The sequence below is a fragment of the Megalobrama amblycephala genome, linkage group LG3, assembly GCF_018812025.1.
Source record: "Megalobrama amblycephala isolate DHTTF-2021 linkage group LG3, ASM1881202v1, whole genome shotgun sequence".
NCBI classification, from domain to species: Eukaryota; Metazoa; Chordata; class Actinopteri; order Cypriniformes; family Xenocyprididae; genus Megalobrama; species Megalobrama amblycephala.
This window is the reverse complement of record NC_063046.1, coordinates 13,749,459-13,769,484: the sequence shown is the minus strand read 5'-3', so window position 1 is coordinate 13,769,484 and position 20,026 is coordinate 13,749,459. Positions and strand designations below refer to the sequence as shown.

Sequence of the window (20,026 nt, the reverse complement as noted above, 5' to 3'; positions counted from 1 at the left end):
GGATTTCAGCTTTAATGTACGTTTTAATTTTTAACAAAGCAGCTGATATTGCCATAGAAACTAGTGGACCGACGAGTCGCTTTCACCACAAAATGGCGGAAACGCAGGGCTGCTGCTGGGCGCCGGTGTTGCAATGGAAATTTCTATTGAGTTTCGCTTCTTGTTAGTGTATATTCTTTGTTTGCATTCTGTCGTCACTCGACTTCCGCTTCCTCTAAAGTCAGCTGACTTATCGGGTGACTTGTTGACATCGACTTTACCGAGACCAGAAAAACTTAGAGCAACTTATAAAAGTTCAAATGACGGTCGTATAAAGTTTATTTTATTTTGAAACTGTCCTTTGGCATCTCTAGGTAAACGAAACCTGACAAGCATTTATTATAAAAATGGCTTCTTTGCTTTTCTGCGGTCCTAAACTGGCAGCATGTGGACTGGTTCTGAGTATGTGGGGTGTCATTATGCTGGTAAGTTTAATATTCTCTATTGTGTCACTGTTCTTGTGTTTTCTATGCATTGTTTATACATGCTGAAAGGCCATTAAAATACATGAATTGAGCCCGTTTAACTATATTAATGAGTAAACTGCCTTCACACGTAATTTCAACAACATGCAGGGTTCCTCTTGAAAGGGAATTTTTTTTTAAAGTCTGATTTCCAGGCCTGGAAAGCAATGAAATTTCTTAGCTAAAGTATTTATTCAGCTAGAAATTGCTCTCTGTGTGTCCTGTCATGTAAATTATTTGCAAAAATCCTTATCCAAGTCACTATTGGGGGAAAAAAATCATTTCCTGAATATGAAAACTAGCAGACAGTGCCAGTGGTAGGATAAATACAGCCAGCCCTACACCATAATTAAAGGATTAGTTCACTTTCAAACAAAAATTTTCCTGATAATGTACTCAGCCACATGTCATCCAAGATGTTCATGTCTTTCTTTCTTCAGTTGAAAAGAAATTAAGGTTTTTGATGAAAACATTCCAGGATTTTTCTCCATATAGTGGACTTCAATGGTCTCTAAATGGTTGAAGGTCAAAATTACAGTTTCATTACAGCTTCAAAGTGTTCTACACGATCCCAGATGAGGAATAAGGGTCTTATCTAGAGAAACCATCACTCATTTTCTAATTTTTTTTTTTATACATTTTAACCATAAATGCTCATCTTGAACTAGCTCTCTTCTCCTCTATTTGAGTTCCAGCATTGTAGACACTGCTAAGTGTATTACTGCCCTCCGCAGGTCAAAGTTTGAACTAATTGTTATATACTTGCACTAGCATATTGTATATGACAATTTAGTTCAAACTTTGACCTGAGGAGGGCAGTAATACACTTAGCAGTGTCTACACTGCTGGAATTCAAATAGAGAAGAAGAGAGCTAGTTCAAAATGAGCATTTATGGTTAAAATGAATACAATTTAAAAATTTTTAGAAAAGGAGCGATGGTTTCTCTAGATAAGACCCTTATTTCTTGTCTAGGATCGTGTAGATTTGAAGCTGCAGTGACCTTCAACTGTCTGTAGTCCATTGAAGTCCACTATATGGAGAAAATTTTATTTGAAAGCAAAGTAACATTTTTAACATTTTCTGTCTGATTTCTCTTAGGCAATGCTGGGGATTTTTTTTTCCACACATTCAGCTGTGCTCATAGAGGATGTGCCTTTCACAGATGAAGACATAAGCAACGAGTGAGTTCCTTTTGCCATTTACTCATTTAGTCACCCTGGAAAATAAGCCTGTCTAGCATAGGGAATGTCACATGTACTCACAAGACTTCATGATAGTGGCTATGACTGTGGCGCCCTGTCCAATGACTGTGTAGTCCAGTCTAGTCAAAAATGTTTTAGGCTAATTTGAAACCACTGTTCTCTTCTCTGATTTCAGTCAGACGGCACTGCAAAACATCCACAAACTGTACAACCAAGTTGGATACAATTGCTTCATTGCAGCAGTAATCTACGTTGGCATAGGATGTCTATCATTTTGTCAGGTTCGCCTGAACAAGCGCAAGGAATATCTGGTGCATTAGTACCACTTCGTGATTGGAGTTTAACTCTACCTCTAAATTCCCTTGTGTTTGTATGCAATAACTCCGCATTTGCCTTAAAATGATGCTTAAATGAGTGTGGATATTTAAGATTATGTATTTTACTGTGCTTTTCTTTCTTGCCTTTCTATCTTGAAGCCTGTCATTAAATACAAGATGAGTGAGATTGACCATTATGATTAGTACATCACTGTTTGCCTTTTATAGTGCTATTTTGATCTGTGGACCTACCAAATCCTTCAAAGATACTGGTTATCCTCAAACGCTGTTGATAAATTATTTGATTCTTATTTATACTTGCACACCTGCCAAATACACAATCTTATTAAGTAAATGTTGAATGGAAATTTACGTGGTCACATTGGTTCTGTTTTCACAATAAATGACTCAAGATTTTGATTATGCAGTTTGACACAAGAAATTTATAAGTGTAGACCTTGTCTCTGAGTATACATGGTTCTGAAATTACAAACCATCTTTTAGATGAGATCTTCATCTCCAGTTTTACATGTGTAATTTCTAAATGTTTGATGCAGAAATTAAATGGTAATAAAACAATTCTATATGAAATAAGGAATCTGACTTTATTTGCAATGCAAAGTATCTGTACAAGGTATGTTTTTCATATAGCTGTTTGGAAAGTGGTATAGTAATAATAATGCATTTTCAATGTCTTCATCTTTAAAGAGAATGTACTATATATATATATATAAAGTGCAATTTATGAAGGTGATGGCAATTATTAAGAATACAGTGGTTAGTAAAAATCCAGAAAAATTCCAGTCCAGTACAGAGCCTTTAAATATAAAGTTTAAAAAGTAAAAAAAAAAAAACAGAAAAAAAACGATGCTTTAAAAAATGTTCAAACTAAATAAATGTCATCATAATGCCATAGTAGTAGTTTGTAACAATAGATGACTTTCCTGAGAAAGGCATTGGTCTCAGCTATATCTAGGAAAGGCACTTTGGCTGTTAATTGAATGTGTGTTAATTTTAAGGTTTAGCTGACCCACTCAGGAAAATTTTCACAGATGCATATCCAGATATTTCAAATGCGAGTTTCTCTAAATGGTGATGCTATTTTCCATGTGGCTTGGACACAGGTAGAGATACTGCAGTTCTAGTCCCTCGTTCTGAGCTATTATCTGCTCCTCCAGTTCCTTCAGCTCCTTTCTGAATTTGTCAATCACCTTCAAAGCAGCAGGCTCAGTAAAGTACTGTTCCACATACTGACCCATCGGGATCTGAAGGAAAGAGAAGAAACAGATGGTTGTTACTGTCACCATTGCTACTGTAAATCTAATTCATATTAATGCTTCATGGGAAGAAATGTCTTTCGGATGTTTCAAGTTACTTACACTACCAGTCAAAAGTTTGGAAACATTACCATTTTTAATGTTTCTGAACAAAGTCTCTTATGCTCATTAAGGCTGCATTTATTTCATAATAAATACAGAAAAAACAATAATATTGTGACATTACTGAAATTATGGTTTTCTATTTTAATATACTTTAAAATATAATTTATTTCTGTGATACAACGCTGTATTTTCAGCCATTACTCCAGTCTTCAATGTCACATGATCCTTCAGAAATCATTCTAATATATGCTGATTTGATACTCAGTTATGATCAATGTTGGAAACAGTTGTGTTGCTTAATATTTATTTTGGAACCTGTGATACGTTTTTCAGGATTCATTGATGAATAAAAGGTTAAAAAGAACAGCATTTATTCAAAATAGAAATCTTTTCTAACAATATGAATCTTTACTATCACTTTTTATCAATTTAATACATCCATGCTGAATAAAAGTATTAATTTCTTTCAAAAAAAAAAGAAAGAAAAAAAATTACCCCAAACTACTGAACGGTAGTGTATATTGTTACAAAAGATTTCTATTTTAAATAAATGCAGATTTTTTTTTTTTTTTTTTTTTTTTTTTTTACTTTTTATTCATCAAAGAATCCTGGAAAAGTATCACAGGTTATAAAATAATTTTAAACAGCACAACTGTTTCCAACATTGATAATAAATCAGGATATTACAATGATTTCTGAAGGATCATGTGACACTGAAGACTGGAGTAATGATGCTGACAATTCAGCTATGCATCACAGAAATAAAATATATTTTAAAGTATATTAAAATAGAAAACCAAATGATGTGAAAGGACAATTGTGACAGCAAGCGCTGTTGACCCACCGCATCTGGCTGTGGCCGGCCCAAATGCCATGTGATGGCCATCTGCACACAGGACTGGCTGATATCAGGGAGTGTGTCCATGATCAGGCCCATGGTGACAGCATCCTTATCTGTTGGTGGAGGGTGCCGCATGGTGCAGGGTGTATTGGGTACCCATGCACACCAATCAAACTACAGTACAGAGAGAGAGATCAACAGTGATCGCAGTGATGACATACAAGTGATGCCTGTGAAATTAAATTTATTTCTGGCACCTAAAACAAGATTTTATCTTTACTGTGTGGTTAGGGGCGGTTTTAACACTAGAAATTGTATGACCAAACTGAAAAATCTTGAAAAACTATAATGGCACATATTTCATTATATCATTTACATTTAGACTGTTCGTAACTCATTGGATGATCAATACATTTGAATAAAAATAAACATAAATGAATACACTCCCTGTAAATGATTGCATTTCTGCTAAACTGTATTCAATATAGTGTATAAAATAAAATAAAAAAAAAAGCATGTCTGATGTCTTTAAAGTATGTTTTTAGATTTGATATGATAAAATATTAGAGATGTGTTTGTTACCTGTCCATTGTTTGTGGCAGCATGTTGTGCTGTGCTAGTAAAGATCACCACACTTAACAGTGTGATCACTTCTTCTTTTGTCTTCAGCTCACCGGCTAGGCCTGACATGCAAGAAACGACAGTTTTTACTCCTAATAGTCAATTTGAAGAGCCATTTATTTAGCTCATGTTGTTCATTTTGATGGGACACATACTATGAAACAGTTACAGTTTATTTTAAATAGTTCCTTTTGCGGTTCAGCACAACATCTTGAGCATCACGGACATGTTTCTTCGGCTAGTGTCCACTTGGGGGCACTGTATCTTTATCCTCTATGTTCTTCATTACTTCCTTTTCTTGTTTTATGGTTTATACCTTGGTAAGATTTATTTATTTATTTATTTAAATTAAATGCCCACAAAGTCTGCATTTATTTGATAGAAAATACAGTAAAAACAGCAGTAGTTGCAACTTAAAATAACTGTTTTCCATTTTAAATAATGTTTTTAAAATGTAATTTATTCCTGTGATGGCAAAGCTATTTTTTAAGCCATTACTCTAGTCTTCAGTGTCACATGATCCTTCAGAAATCATTTTAATATGTTGATTTGGTGCTCAAGAAATGTTTCTTATTATTGTCAATGTTGAAAAAAAAAAAAAAAAAAAAAAAAAATATATATATATATATATATATATATATATTTGTGGAAACTGATACATTTTTTCAGGATTCTTTGATGCATTTATTTGAAACAGAAATGTCTTAATCAATTTAATGCATCCTTATAACATTATTAATTATAGTGACCTCAAACTTTTCAACGATAGTGTACATTGTCAAGCCTAAAGAAATATACTTCTCAAAGTTATAAACAAATATCATTTATCTAAAACATGACATTTGTGAGTTCAGTGATGCAGTCATGCATTCATATCTTACCAAAAGCAGGCACATCCACAAAGCCCTCCACAGCCACATCGTTGATCCAGGCCTGAAGTTCTGAGTCCTGTTGCACTTCGCTATCACTCTTGTAGTACAAGGAAATGATTCCTGAAACAAAACTGAGAGCAAAAGAGCATTTAAGGAAATAGGTCTGGAATTTTATTTGTATATACAACGCTTCGTTCATGTATAAAATGTATGAAAGAATGATGTCTACAAGTCTATAAGAATTAAAAGCACTGAATGAAGAATTCCTATTTGATTAAATTACTTTTGAATCACATCCCACAGCATCAGAGAATGGTCCCTGTAGAAATAGTCTCTTAGTTTAGTGACCCCTCTGTCCAAGAAGTCAAATTTGGGCTGGAGGGAGCGATAGGTCAATACTTTATACTCCCTCTGGGCCAAAATCAAGAGTCCTTCTCCACCTGTTGATACCACCTGGAAAACACAATTTTTTAATTTATTACTAAAACTGAGGGTCAGACATTTTTTATTTAGAAAGTAATACTTTTATTCAGCAAGGATGCTTTAAATTGATCAAAAGTGACAGTAAAGACATTTATAATATTATTTACAGTACACCTTCCACAACTGTTTTCGACAATAATAACAATGTTTTTTGAGCACTGTTGGAAACCAGGAGACTTGGTCGTATTTTCAGCAGGATTCTTTATTGAGAACATGCTGTTGGTAGCTGCAAGTTTAAGTCTCACTAAGGAAACTGTTCGTTATAGTTTTTTACTCATTTTGGGAGGCAGTCTTTACAAGTGAAGACAGCACTCCGGTCACAACCTTAAACAAAGTATGCAAAGAATGTAAACAATTATTAACCCAGACTTTGGAGTTTTACAACCCCCAATCCAAACAGCATAATAGTACCATACAAAAGAGAAGTCCACACCTTAGGTCATTATGATCATTAACTCTAGCTACAGCTTCAGAGACTGGGGCCATTAAATTCAAAAGATGAGAGTCTCAGTAATCTGGCTCATTTGACTTGCAATAAAGAGAACAGGACTGGCAGAAACCTCTTGCTAAAAACTTTGCTTAACAGAATCATTAATCTTTTATCATCATCTTAACCTTAAATGCTAAATACAATGTACTTCATTAGTTTTTCATGTGAGGTTATGTCAGAGCGTGGGATCAGCAGGTCTTAAACAGATTCTTAATTTTGAAATCCCACAGCACCAAATCAGCATATTATAATGTTTTCTGAAGGATCATGTGATAATAAAGATATTAAAAACAGTTATTTTAAATTGTAATAATATTTTATAATATAACTGTTTTACTGTATTTTTGATCAAATAAATGCAATGTACGTTTAGCAAAAAATATACTATATTTTATATAAACAGTACTAACTGAGGGTCAGTTCACCCAAAAATGAAAATTCTGTCATTAATTACTCACCCTCATGTCGTTCTACAGCCGAAAGACCTTTGTTCATCTTCAGAACACAAATTAAGATATTTTTGATGAAATCCGATGGCTCGGTAAGGCCTGTATAGCCAGCAAGATCGTTTCCTTTTTCAATGCCCAGAAAGGCACTAAAGACATATTTAAAACAATTCATGTGACTACAGTGGTTCAACCTTAATATTATAAAGTGACGAGAATACTTTTTGTGGACCAAAAATTAACAAAATAACGACTTTATTCAACAATATCTAGTGATGGGCGATTTCAAAACACTGGTACATGAAGCTTCGAAGCTTCTTTTTTTTCCGAATCAGTTGTTCGGAGCATGTATCAAACTGCCAAAGTCATGTGAACTATTGAAATTTTGAAACACTTATGATGTAACAAAGCCTTGTTTAATGAAATCATGTGATTTTGGCACTTCGACCACTGATTCGAAACAAAAGATTTGTAAAGCTTCGAAGCTTCGTGTTTTGAAATCTCCCATTACTAGATATTGTTGAATAAAGTCGCTATTTTGTTTTTTTGACGCACAAAAAGTATTCTCGTCACTTCATAACATTAAAGGATTAGTTCACTTTCAAATAAAAATTTCCTGATAATTTACTCACCCCCATGTCATCCAAGATGTTCATGTCCTTCTCTCTTCAGTTGAAAAGAAATCACGTTTTTTGATGAAAACATTCCAGGATTTTTCTCCATATAGTGGACTTCAATGGCCTCCAGACGGCTGAAATTACAGTTTCATTACAGCTTCAAAGCGTTCTACACAATCCCAGACGAGAAATAAGGGTCTTATCTAGAGAAACCATCACTCATTTTCTAATTTTTTTTTTTTATACATTTTAACCATAAATGCTCATCTTGAACTAGCTCTCTTCTTCTTCTCTATTAGAATTCCAGCAGTGTAGACGCTGCTAAGTGTATTACTGCCCTCAGGTCAAAGTTTGAACTAAATTGTCATATACAATATGCTAGTGCAAGTATATAACAATTAGTTCAAACTTTGACCTGTGGAGGGCAGTAATACACTTAGCAGCGTCTACACTGCCGGAATTCTAATAGAGAAGAAGAAGAGAGCTAGTTCAAGATGAGCATTTATGGTTAAAATGTATAAAATTTTATTTTATTTTAAGAAAATGAGTGGTGGTTTCTATAGATAAGACCCTTATTTCTCGTCTGGGATCGTGTAGAATGATTTGAAGCTGCAGTGAAACTGTAATTTTGACCTTCAACCGTTTGGGCTCCATTGAAGTCCACTATATGGAAAAAAATCCTGGAATGTTTTCATCAAAAAACTTAATTTCTTTTCGACTGAAGAAAGAAAGACATGAACATCTTGGATGACATGTGGCTGAGTAAATTATCAGGAAATTTTCATTTGAAAGTGAACTAATCCTTTAAGGTTGAACCACATGAACTGTTTTAAATATGTGTTTAGTAGCTTTCTGGGTATTGAAAAAGGAAATGATCTTGCTGGCAAAAGAGGCCTCACTGAGCCATTGGATTTCATCAAAAAATATCTTAATGTGTGTTCTGAAGATGAAAGAAGGTCTTACGGGTGTAGAACAACATGAGGGCGAGTAATTAATGACTGAATTTTAATTTCACACTTTAACAGTTTGTTTGTGGTTGGTTGGTTTGAGGGGGTGATAAAATAGAGAATTAAAAAGTGTATTTTTGTGGGCTTTATTGTTTGAGGACGCTCACCCTTTTGAAGATGCCATCTGCAGAGATGAGCTGTGTTCTGCCACGACAGTTAATCTCAAGCGTATACCTCAAGTGTGGAGCCAAGAGCTGCAATGAGAGAAAAAAACAACAGAAAAAGAGAGAGTGAAGAAGACCCTAAATATAAAATACAACTGGACAGTTTAATAAATGGCCAGTGATTTTAATGCATCAGTGATTAGCCAACTTTAAACCTGCTTTGAAACATGCAAATGTATCTTTCCTAAAAGGCACGTTCTGTTGACTTCCTCTAACCTTATATATAGGGTGAACAGCAGGCAGCTGACGCAGGGTGGCCATACAGATCACTTCTACCACCAAATGTGTGCGTAGCAGATGTGACAACACCTGAAAGACCTGGAATTCAGCATGACGAACCCACATCTTAGCCAATAACCAGGCCAGAGGTGGATCGCTAGGTAGGAATATGGGTGTGTCCTTATCAGGTTTCTGTTCAAGCTGAAAGAAAGGGAGTATAACAATCAGTCATTCCAGTCAGTGTTACTGTCACTGTCAGTCCATTCCTGGATGCACCCCGCATAATGTTACACAAACAGAAAAAAGGTACAAAGATGTCACTGGGGTGGTACCCTTTCATAAGGTACTAATATGTACCATTTAGGTACTAGTATGTTTCTTTAAGGTACCTAATATGCATCATTTAGGGGTAAACAAAGTACTTTTGAGAAACTACTGCCCCAGTGAAAGCACCTTTTTTGAGAGTGTACTATGAACATATCAGCAAAACTCATGTTTACAGCTGTTGCACATAAACTTTTATGGCATAGAAATCTGTGTCTGCCCTAGATTCATCTCATATTATTATTAAATGCATATCAAAAGGTTTTACCTGTATGGCAATGGGAATGAGACCTTTCTCAGGGTGTTCATACAGTAAGCAAATTGGGGCAGCTATGTGCTGTGTCTTGTCTCTTATTACATTGGCAGGAATCCCATCCATTATTGCATGATCAACCAGGAATATATTTCCTTTCTTCATTAGGAGAGACAAAGAAACATTGATAATAATAATAATGTTTTTTTATATATATATATATAGCGCCATTCAGCAAATTCAAGGTCACTTTACAATATTACAACAAGTAAACAGGACAGCAGGCAAAGAGACAATACAGATACACTGAGTGTAGATAAAATAACATGAATAACATGAACAGATCATAAAGAACATTTCCTTTCAAGAACAGATCATTTCTTATCAGAGAAACAGGAATTGAAAAGATAGGTAGGTTTTGAAATCATTTTCTGTTGGGTAAGCCACAGAAAAGAGAATTACAGTAGTCAAGCCGAGAAGTAATGAAAGCATGAACTAGGGTCTCAGCATCATTGATATTTAAAAACTTGATGAGTGAGGAAATGTGAGGAAGGAAGGACAGAGAAGATCAAAGATTCATAATCAAAGATTATACTCAGGTTTTTAACAGTGGTGGAAGGTCGAGCCAGGACTCCAGCGATATTAACATTGTCAACCCAGAAATGGGATATAATTTGAGGAGAACCAACAAGAAGTAGATCTGTTTTATCTGTGTCGAGTTTGAGAAAATTACTGGTCATCCATGCATTTATGTCATCAATACAAGCCGATATGAAGTTGGTGGGGAAAGGAGCAGTGTGTTGAAAATGAATGTAAAGTTGGTTGACATCTGTGTAGCAAGTTAAAACCATGAGGACGGATAATATTACCTAATGGAAGCATGTAGATTATAAAGAGTAAAGGCCCAAGAACAGAACCCTGGGGAACACTGTGTGAGACAGGGGCAGTAGTGGACTTAGCCAGGCGGATAGACGTCTAATGCTAACGGTCAGACAGGTACGAAGTGAACTAGGATAGGGCAGCTCCTGAGATAGAAAGAGCAGAGAGTCATGAAATAAAAATACTGTTAGAGATTGTGTAAAATGCCAAAGAAAGGTCTAATACAATTAAAATGTCATGCTGTCTCAGTGCTGTGGAGAATGCGAAAGCCAGTTTAGAAACATTCATAGAGGTTGTAAGATGAAAAATAAGTTTGAGCATCGAACACTTTCTCAAGCGGCTTAGAAATAAATTGAATATTTGAGATTGGTCTATTAGATTCATTTTTCCAATTTGTATTTAAAGGATGAGTCCACTTTTAAAATAAAATTTTCCTGATAATTTACTCACCCCCATGTCATGATGTTCATGTCTTTCTTTCTTCAGTCGAAAAGAAATGAAGGTTTTTGATGAAAACATTCCAGGATTATTCTCCTTATAGTGGACTTCACTGGTCTCCAGATGGTTGAAGGTCAAAATTACAGTTTCAGTGCAGCTTCAAAGGGCTTTAAACGATACCAGACGAGGAATAAGGGTCTTATCTAGCGAAATGATCGGTCATTTTAAAAAAAGTATATGCTTTATAAACACAAATGATCGCCTTCTAAGTGCTTCTGCCAAAACTGCATTTCCGTATTCTTCAAAAAGTTTACGCTGTATGTCCTACGCCTTCCCTATTCAACTGCATTCTTCAGGACATACTGAAGAATGCAGAAAGCGGAAGTACGTGCACAGCGATCATTTGTGTTTATAAAGCATATACAGTTGTATTTTTTTCGAAAATGACCAATCGTTTCGCTAGATAAGACCCTTATTCCTCGTCTGGAATCGTTTAAAGCCCTTTGAAGCTGCACTGAAACTGTAATTTTGACCTTCAACCGTCTGGAGGCCATTGAAGTCCACTATAAGGAGAATAATCCTGGAATGTTTTCATCAAAAACCTTCATTTCTTTTCAACTGAAGAAAGAAAGACATGAACATCTCTGATGACATGGGGGTGAGTAAATTATCAGGAAATTTTATTTGAAAGTGAACTAATCCTTTAAGAAAATAAACGCTAACTCTCACCTTGAGTTCCTCCTTCAAAGTGGTTGTAGGTATCAGAGAGGACTGCACCATGTCTCCAGTGACAGGGAAGTTCGAGGGCAACTCCTTGCACTTGGTAATCATCCGTGGGTTTGAGCCGTTCATGAATTGGTAACCAAAAAACCAGTCTTCTTTCCAGTGCTTCATGGTGTATTCTGAACAGAATATTCATCACAAATTCATGTTATTCATTTAATAACATTTCTAACTTAGTGTATAAATGTTCTGATAAAGATTACATAAAGCTACATAAGACATTTAGGTCTATTACATTTTTATGCTTTATCTTATTTAAAGCATATATATGATATTATAACATGTTGGTTCATTCAGCAATGATTATTTCAAAGCAGTCAAACTCAATTAATAAACAGCTGAAACAGGTTTCAGGATTTCACACTACATTTGTAAATCCTGGCCTGAATTAAACGGTTAGTTCACCCAAAAATGAAAATTATGTCATTAATGACTCACCCTCATGTCGTTCCAAACCCGTAAGACCTCCGTTCATCTTCGGAACACAGTTTAAGATATTTTAGATTTAGTCCGAGAGCTTTCTGTCCCTCCATTGAAAGTGTATGTACGGTATACTGTCCATGTCCAGAAAGGTAATAAAAACATCATCAAAGTAGTCCATGTGACATCAGTGGGTTAGTTAGAAGTTTTTGAAGCATCAAAAATACATTTTGGTCCAAAAATAACAAAATTCCATTGAATTGATTCAGTTGAATTGATTCCATTGAATTGATTCCATTGAATCCTTTCATCTGTTGGCGTTGGTAATGCACTTTTACGTCGTTGTTTTTGGCGATTAGGACATCCGCGACATGCACACTTACGCACCATTTTAAAAAATATAGTAATACCAAAATACAAACAATGTAGAATAGCTTGAATCCCTCATACTGTAAACGAAGCTCGGGCGCACCGGATAACACGTCAGCAGCGTCTTACGTCAGCAGCGTTACTGTGTAGTCGTGAACCCGGATTGACAACAGACCCAGAAGAGAATACGATGCTGAATAAAGTCGTAGTTTTTGTTATTTTTGGACCAAAATGTATTTTTGATGCTTCAACAAATTCTAACTGACCCTCTGATGTCACATGGACTACTTTGATGATGTTTTTATTACCTTTCTGGACATGGACAGTATACCGTACATACATTTTCAATGGAGGGACAGAAAGCTCTCGGACTAAATCTAAAATATCTTAAACTGTGTTCCGAAGATGAACGGAGGTCTTACGGGTTTGGAACGACATGAGGGTGAGTCATTAATGACATGATTTTCATTTTTGGGTGAACTAACCCTTTAACATTTAAACATAAACATATTTATGAGGTAAATAATGTTGTGCCAATACAGCTCTCGACAGACTTAATAACGTCTTATCTTTCTGTCTGCTCTGGTTGTTTTAAATATGCAGTATTGTAAAAAATCAATAATTAACAGGGTCTTGTCTTTACTCCAGATAACATGTTGACATTCTCATTTTTCTCTCAGACACTGAAACAGTGAGTGAAATTGAAATTATGCAAATGTACAAAAACTCAAGAGTATTATGAGGTAAGTGCTGTTTAGTTTATTATTGGTTTTCTGTTGATAAACCGAATAGAATATTTATTTTCTAGAACATAATTATTTCACAGTTTATACTTTCAGCACCGAAACTCAACATTAGAGGCATCCAAGGTTTAAATAGGGTTAATTACAGTTTGAACATGTATTATTGAAGAGTGGGTGTAAATGTGGAATATTCACATGCCATTGTGAAATGCCATTAATTTGTGATTGATCGAATGGAATTATAAATAGTCTGTCTGACAGGTTACATAAACATGTTACAGAATGACATTTTCTGGGAAGAGAGCTTTCAGGGAATGAAGTAAAATGCAAATGTTGAGGTAACTAAAGTATTTGGGGAAAAAAAACAACATTTGTTTGAACAGATTAATTTGTTACCAGCTATAGGGCTTCTTAGCTTCCAGAAGATCCTTTTGAAATCGTCCAGGTCATTCCAAGACTTTCCAAATTTGATTGCCAGTTTTTTCAGAGAGAGCTCCAAAAGCCTGACAGGCAGATGGGATGGACAAATGAATTGGTGGTTAGATGGAATGATGTGCAGACACACATGATTATGCACCTTAAAATATCAGGTCACTTTAATATAGCCTGTAGTGCATTTTTTACTTGAGAAAAACCCGTAGTGCATTTTAACTCACGCATAGTGAAGGGATCCCACAAAGTCACTGCGCTTCTCGTTGTCGAAGCGAACGTCCTGGGGGAGATCGGCCTCTGACTTGGCATCAATACATTTTGGAATGCCAGGGGCCCATGCAAGCCATCTGACAGGTGAGACATGGAGTTTAACAGTGATTTGTGAAGAGTACATTCTTTACAAAGAAAAGAAAACAGTTCAGTGTATGCAATTTCCAAGGAGACCTGTATGTTTTCTGCCTCTCCTGAAGCTCTGCCTTTCTGTGAGCTATCTCAAGTGGCAAGGTGTCGTCGCTTTGCTTTTTGGCTATGAAAGGAGGAGGAACCAGATTTGAGCATTTAATTATAGGGTTTCATCTTATTCTCAGATTTATCTTAGTGGTTGATGCATGAGCGGCTCACTATTACTGACCTGTGCCTTCTCTGAGCTCTATTACCACTCCATCTCCCACCAGCCAGCGGTAACAGGGAAAAGTATAGCTGCATCTTTGTCCAGGTACACTGACTTTCACATAACGGCAGAACCAGTTATCCTCCACCCAGTACTTCTGCTTCTCCAGGCGCACCATTATCAGGGGACCCAAATCAGTAGCGCTGCTAACTGTGTAATCATCCACCTACAAAATGATGGAAATAGAGATGTTTTCATTTATTATTATTATTTAGTCTCACTTTATTAACCAGTGTCTTTGCTGCTGACCTTTGATGATCCAATTCAACCATACTGATAAGCAAAAATGACTTTAGATAAACATTACATTTTTTTTATTTTTTTATTATTGTTTTTATTGCTGAAGTAAGAGTGTTGAACTTTCTTCTCCTGTATCCTATTCTTCTTTAATCCAGAATGGCGGCACAGCTGAAAGGTTTGTTTGAGCTGCGCCCTCTACTGTACAGGTGAGAATTTCCTTCAGACTGAAGCTTATTCATTTCACTTTTGGTGTGAAAGAGCCTTAACATTTGCCAATAATACTGTATTGCATTACTTTTTTTAAAAAAGTAATTTTCTTCAACACTGGCTATCATTTATTGATCACTTGAAGTTAATCTTTAAAAACACTGTTAAATGTAATCTTTAGCAAAATTTGTGATGTCTACATACACTTGTTGCTTTTAAAAATGACTGATTTTAGCTTTGTGTTTTACTTTTAGTATATTTAGACAAAATATTATAGAATTTTATTTATCAGTTATCAGCCATTTCTTGAAAATAACTATTGGCTTAACATTATCAGTCAGAATTTTAAAGCCCCCCTAAAATCAAATTTAATTTTAGCTTTTAGTATGAATATGTTAGCCTTAAGGTTATGAATAAGCTGGTTTGTTCCAAAACAATGACAAAATTCGCATTTAGGAGATATAAGCATTCAAAACTTACAGTATCTCACTTACGCTAAAATGGATCACGGATTTTTTATGACATCACAGCGCACTTCAGCTTCTCATCAAATCTTCGGTCGAATCCCAATGTGAAAAAAACTTTTGGAATAGTTTATAAGTTCATATAGGTAATACCATATAGGTAAGCATCTTGATTCTTCCAAATCCTTTCAATTAAAATATATAATTTGTTACTAAAAAAGGTACAACTAATACTCCAATAAATTATATTGTTAATTTTTTTATTTTGTTTGGAAAAATTTTTATTCATAAGCAAAAATTATCTAACTCGCAGCCTACTTTTTCACATTTCTTAATTGAAACTGATGCATTTCTCAAATCTCTTAGATTGATTAAAAACAAGAAAAGTGACAGATTTTTGAAATCTTATGATGATTTGTTCGGTAATGCCTCTGATGCATAATGTTTCCTCTATATGTGTTTATGATGTTATTTTTATTTATTTATTTTTTCCTTTCTCTTATTTTGTTTGTGGAACTTTACATGAAGATTTTATGTATTTTCATTCCCGTAGAGGTTCTGTCTGTTTTGTCTTTGTATCTGTTAATTGTTTGATGCATTATAATAATAATTATGCGCGCAAGTCGGCACAAACCACAAAATGTTCGGACATATTTGAATTCTACAAACAATGCTATATTTTAAACCAATATGGAGTAGAAACGGTTAGAGATTATGAGGAAAAAATGAGGTTTTACGAGCTCAACGGCTCTGGCCTAGCTGAGATCTAGGTGAATTGCTATTTTGAAAAAAGGGGAGGGGCTTCTAGATATATCCCGCCCTATCTCCCCATTTCATTGGAAATTACGTCAGCACAGTGAATAAAGCTGCGCATTCCAAGGCACTTCAGTGGGCCTTTAACATTGGCGTGTCCCTATTTTTCAGAGACTGAGAGATGGGAAATGTGATAACTTATTTATCATTTTTTATTGCAGTTGTTCTAAAACAGGACGTCAAATGATAAAATACCTTTTAAAATAACAAAAGATCTCTAATATACAGAGGAAAAAGGAAGAAATATTATATTTAATACAATGAAGTGCTTCTCATAAGCACACAAACATATTCACAGTCATTTACCGCTCCTCTACAGAAGTCCAGGCCTGGATTGTCCAGCACGGTTCTCTCACTCTCTCCTCTCTCTCCAACCAGAGTTATGTACACATAATTATTGGTTCCTGAGTATTCGGAGGTCCCGGTGGCCACGGTAACTTTGTACTCCATCTCTGCACACATAAACATACAATAATGTTGAACAAACTGTTAGATATTTTCATAGTTTCAGCTAGACACACAGCAGTCTCAGAAGCCTAATTCTTTTTGCAGTTACACAAACTATTCAACAAAGAGCTATAGCAGATGTTAGTCTGTTCCGTCAAAGGATTGAGAAATGCATTTATGTCTGCACCGGATGATTACAAAAGGGAAGGAGGTATTGTGGAAGTGAAAATTTTCCTCTGATACATTCTTCTGAAGAATTTCTTGCAGCAGAATGATATCCCATGGGCTATTTCACAGGATAATAGATCTGATTCATTTTCATTTAAACACAAAATCAGATTAGGGCTTTTAAAAAGATTCAAGTGCAGGCAGACACTATAGTGAAATTTGATCTAGTGAGCTTCCCCTGTTGTAACAATACAAATACAACACAATTCAAACTATGAAAATAAAGGAGTGCATTGTCTCTGTGGTATTTACAATGGAGGAATTGTAATAATGACTTTAACTGAGAAACTGATGGAAACACTTTATGAGGTTCAACTTGTTACCATTAGTTAATGCATTACATATCAACTAACTATGGAAAAAAAAATGTTTTACAGCATATTAATCTAGGTTAATGTTGATTTAAAATGCTATTGTTCATTGTTAATTCATGTTTGTTCATAATGCATTAACTAATGTTAAAGGTGCTACAGAGGATCTTTTCGTCGACTGAGAAACCAAAGACTACTGAGTTAGTAGTTAACAAAGTTAACAAAGTAGTTAACAAAGTTAGTGAGTTTTTGAAATGAGCGCATGCGTAAGAACAACCCCCCTCCTTCACAACTCATTTCGAGGGAACGCCTCCCAAAACTCGTGCACGAGTATTGAAACACGAGTGTTTACCACCGGCATTCGCTGTGTCGTGTTAGTGGATTCATTATGTCGGACTCACCGCAGGTAACTCATAATCTGCAGTTGTTATTCCTGTCTCCTGACAAAAACATTGTATGCGGCGCCTGTGGAGTGTGGAAAGTTACTGGAGCGCGCAGCCGCGCACGTCTCGCACAAGGAACGTCATGGCAGTGATTGACAAGCCAGAGGGCCAATCGTTTACGCGATCATCTGATGTTTTTAAGGCCCTACCTCGTGCACAGATGATGTATATTAATATTATTCCTTTCAGTGCACCTAATAAATAGTCTTTTATCAGTTAGTAAAGACAGTTTCAAGTAATATTGCAAAAAATGTATAAAACAAAACATCCTCTGTAGCACCTTTAATCAATACAACCTGAACTTTATATGTGGTAATGAACCTTAATCTAACTGAACAATAATTTTAGTGTTTATTATTTCATGTTAGCTATTGCATTTACTAATGTTAACATATAAAACCTTATTATAAAGTGTTTAATTGATTAGTTGTTGCTGTTGTAGTGCTTTAGCAGGGTGAGAAAATGTCGAATCAAGCATGGTAAGCTTTAACCTTCAGCCAGCCCGCTAAAAACATAAGATCATTATCACTTTGGTTTCAAGATAATTGAGAGCAAGCTCATTTCCAGTCTGTCCATCTGTTGCGCCTGCAAATAAAATTCTGATGTGTCATTGTACTCTATTTGTACAGGTGCACAAAAATATGTTTCGCATATACTGTATAGTCTGAAAGCTGAGACAAAGACAGACGTGTCATGTATTATGGCCATCAGAGATGGTGTCTTGAAAGATATACTAAAGTGTCTAAACTAGTTATTTCAATTCGCGGTGGTTCATAGAGTTCAGATGACATTAGAAGCCCAAAGATGCATTTGCTTAACCGCTCTGGTGCTCTTTGGTCACTTTTGACTGAAAAATTGCACTTTTTTTTTTTTTTTTACTTTACCTGGATTACATGACACATGGTGACTTTTGTGGCACTTGCCACACACACACACAGGTTTGTTTTGCTATCAAAGTGAGGACATTCCATAGGCATAATGGTTTATACTGTACAAACTGTACATTCTATCCCCTACACTATGTCTACTCCTAAACCTACCCATCACAGGAAACATTCTGCATTTTTACATTTTTAATAAAACATTGTTTAGTATGTTTTTAAAGCTATTTTAAATATGAGTTTAAAATACTCATGAACTCATGAAATGACTCATGAAATGTCCTCATATTTCATGTTTACGTCATAATACCAGTGTAATACCCATGTCATCATACAAATTTGTGTCCTCACAAATCACAAAAACGCACACACACAGACAAATGAAATAAAATAACAAATTATGGACGTGATTTGATGGTCACACTTGTATTCCTCATGGTTAAATAATTTTATTTTAAAATCTGTGTATTGTAAAAAATGGATCATAATTATTGCACAAATATTACTTAGTACCATAAAACTCTTTTAAAATAAAAAAAAATATTATTGAACAATATATATTACATTGATTTTACTGGTTACATTTGAGGTGTTTGGCCACTTTTGACCGGGAGAAGTGTGAGTGCAACCCCTACAAGGTTAAATACGTTTTAAAACATATTAAATTGACAAAGAAATCTGAATAACAGGAATGCAAAAAATTACCTTTTATCTGTAAAAATGGTGTTGCTCCTTCTCTACTGCAGTTTCTCTTGCCTCTTGTCTTCAGTGTCTTTTTTTCTCACCCAACCTAGTTTCCTTTCATGTCACGTCCCTTTGCAAACCCTGTTGTACACAGTAATGCCTGCTCACTGACCCTGAAGTTTCACTGACTGCATCAGGCAGATATTAGCTGTGAAATAACTTGTCTCCTCCCTCTTACCTACTTTCCCTCCCATCCCCCTCTTCCACTACTTGCTTTCTGTCACAGTCCTCTATGGGCTGATATTTAACCTCCTCATTTGTTTATTCATTTTTTTCTTTGCATTCCATTTCAAGGAAATGGCTAGTAGTTGCACACAGAAAAACCACAAGGCTCAAAATAAGAATATTTCTGAACTCAACTTGTGAAACCTCACTGAAGCCAGTATGAGAAACTTTCACACTAACACGAACCGTATACGTCTCAGACGGCACAATCACATTTCAACCAAAAACGCAAGAGGTCATTGTTACAGTGTCTCCTGCTCACTTGTACTTCCACACTTTCTGTGTGGAAATACGAGCGATACCTTCCCTTTTTAACAGGGCACTGACAAATACCAAATGACCAAGAAGTTTCATTTGTTTTTTTAGTGGTATTTTTCAGTGGTCTGTTTCATGTTACAGGTTTTAAAGATTTAGAGTTTTTATCTTTTATAAACATGACTTATTAGATGAAAGGTTTACAAATGCTATTTGTGTAACTTATACCCAAGCTCATCAATAGCTATATATAGTGCAAAATAGGTTACAAAAGTATGCAAAACATTTAGTT

At 35.3% G+C, this 20,026-nt stretch overlaps 2 protein-coding genes across 2 annotated transcripts; one reads left to right on the top strand and one right to left on the bottom strand.

The window, feature by feature from the left end:
- Nucleotides 1-178: 178 nt before the first annotated feature.
- rnaseka (ribonuclease, RNase K a) lies at nt 179-2,614 on the top strand. Its single transcript, XM_048184043.1, has 3 exons — nt 179-464; nt 1,603-1,685; nt 1,882-2,614. The coding sequence occupies exons 1-3, from the start codon at nt 387-389 to the stop codon at nt 2,024-2,026; spliced, it is 306 nt and encodes a 101-aa protein (XP_048040000.1). The 5' UTR covers nt 179-386; the 3' UTR covers nt 2,027-2,614.
- alox12 (arachidonate 12-lipoxygenase) lies at nt 2,610-19,676 on the bottom strand. The gene is made up of 15 exons (XM_048184042.1): nt 19,216-19,676; nt 16,507-16,652; nt 14,438-14,642; nt 14,251-14,332; nt 14,031-14,153; nt 13,771-13,877; nt 11,789-11,961; nt 9,758-9,901; nt 9,163-9,366; nt 8,890-8,976; nt 6,023-6,192; nt 5,749-5,870; nt 4,829-4,929; nt 4,250-4,420; nt 2,610-3,288 (listed from the first exon to the last, which is right to left on the bottom strand). Exons 2-15 carry the CDS (start codon nt 16,648-16,650, stop codon nt 3,109-3,111), a joined length of 2,013 nt encoding a protein of 670 aa, XP_048039999.1. The 5' UTR covers nt 16,651-16,652; nt 19,216-19,676; the 3' UTR covers nt 2,610-3,108.
- Nucleotides 19,677-20,026: the final 350 nt, after the last annotated feature.

Coding starts and splice junctions, on each gene's coding strand:
- rnaseka (XM_048184043.1), top strand. CDS start 387: ATGGCTTCTTTGCTTTTCTGCGGTCCTAAACTGGCAGCATGTGGACTG. Junction 465..1,602: donor TGTGGGGTGTCATTATGCTG/GTAAGTTTAATA, acceptor GATTTCTCTTAG/GCAATGCTGGGGATTTTTTT. Junction 1,686..1,881: donor GATGAAGACATAAGCAACGA/GTGAGTTCCTTT, acceptor CTCTGATTTCAG/TCAGACGGCACTGCAAAACA.
- alox12 (XM_048184042.1), bottom strand. CDS start 16,650: ATGGAGTACAAAGTTACCGTGGCCACCGGGACCTCCGAATACTCAGGA. Junction 8,977..9,162: donor CTGTTCACCCTATATATAAG/GTTAGAGGAAGT, acceptor CTCTCATTGCAG/CTCTTGGCTCCACACTTGAG. Junction 5,871..6,022: donor CTGTGGGATGTGATTCAAAA/GTAATTTAATCA, acceptor TTTTGCTCTCAG/TTTTGTTTCAGGAATCATTT.